The following is a 696-nucleotide window of genomic DNA, read 5'->3' as shown; positions in this document are numbered from 1 at the left end:
AAAAAAAAAAAAAAAAAAAAAAAAAAAAAAAAAAAAAAAAAAAAAAAAAAGAGAGAAAGAAACGAATACCATTAATCCCGATCTTAATCTTGGCCATGTTTATGAATGGGTAATTAAATAGATCCGAGAGAAAGTAATGGCAGTGTACGGTAATGAGGCTGAAATGAGGAATATATAGGAAGCTGTGAGTGGTAACCTAGGTTGAAAAATGAAGGCGGATTTGTCGATGAAAATGGGAAACTGGTCCACAAATAGAGCTATAGATTCGGATATTCCCATATTCCTCTCCAATAGAAATGAATATGATTGGTTAATCAAGTTGATTTCGTCCGAGGACCTTTTGTAACTTTGTTTTTTCATGCCCTTAATTTATATAAATGTTGTTTTGTTACGCATCATTACTACAACTAAATTGAATTATAAAATTTGAGTAGAAGTAAGATATGCATTTTAGAGACCTTGACCAAAAGCAAGATATGAATCGAAAGACTTGGACTTAGTGCAATGGCAAGTCGATTAAGCATGCACTCAATACATATATGTGTGGGTAAACAACAAACTTGAATTATACACCAGTTGTGTTCGGTTGGCTAAGACGAACCTCGCCTAATTTCACGGAATGTATTTAGAATTCTAAGTAGAGTGTTTAGAATTTATATAAAAAGCTTGTTTAGAATTCACAGAGCTTGTTTATAT

At 32.0% G+C, this 696-nt stretch overlaps 1 protein-coding gene across 1 annotated transcript in view; it reads right to left on the bottom strand.

The window, feature by feature from the left end:
- The window catches only part of LOC111488909 (glyceraldehyde-3-phosphate dehydrogenase 2, cytosolic), a 3,540-nt gene extending 3,320 nt beyond the window's left edge, over positions 1-220 (bottom strand). The window contains exon 1 of the mRNA XM_023136849.1: positions 70-220. Within this exon, the coding sequence (XP_022992617.1) occupies positions 70-97 (28 nt within the window). The 5' untranslated portion in view covers positions 98-220. The remainder of the gene's footprint in view (positions 1-69) is intronic.
- Between the last annotated feature and the right edge of the window lie 476 nt (positions 221-696).

The sequence above is a fragment of the Cucurbita maxima genome, unplaced genomic scaffold (assembly GCF_002738345.1).
Source record: "Cucurbita maxima cultivar Rimu unplaced genomic scaffold, Cmax_1.0 Cma_Scf00014, whole genome shotgun sequence".
Lineage (NCBI taxonomy): Eukaryota > Viridiplantae > Streptophyta > Magnoliopsida > Cucurbitales > Cucurbitaceae > Cucurbita > Cucurbita maxima.
Note: the sequence above shows the minus strand (reverse complement) of the source record. Positions and strands in the feature narration are given on the sequence as shown.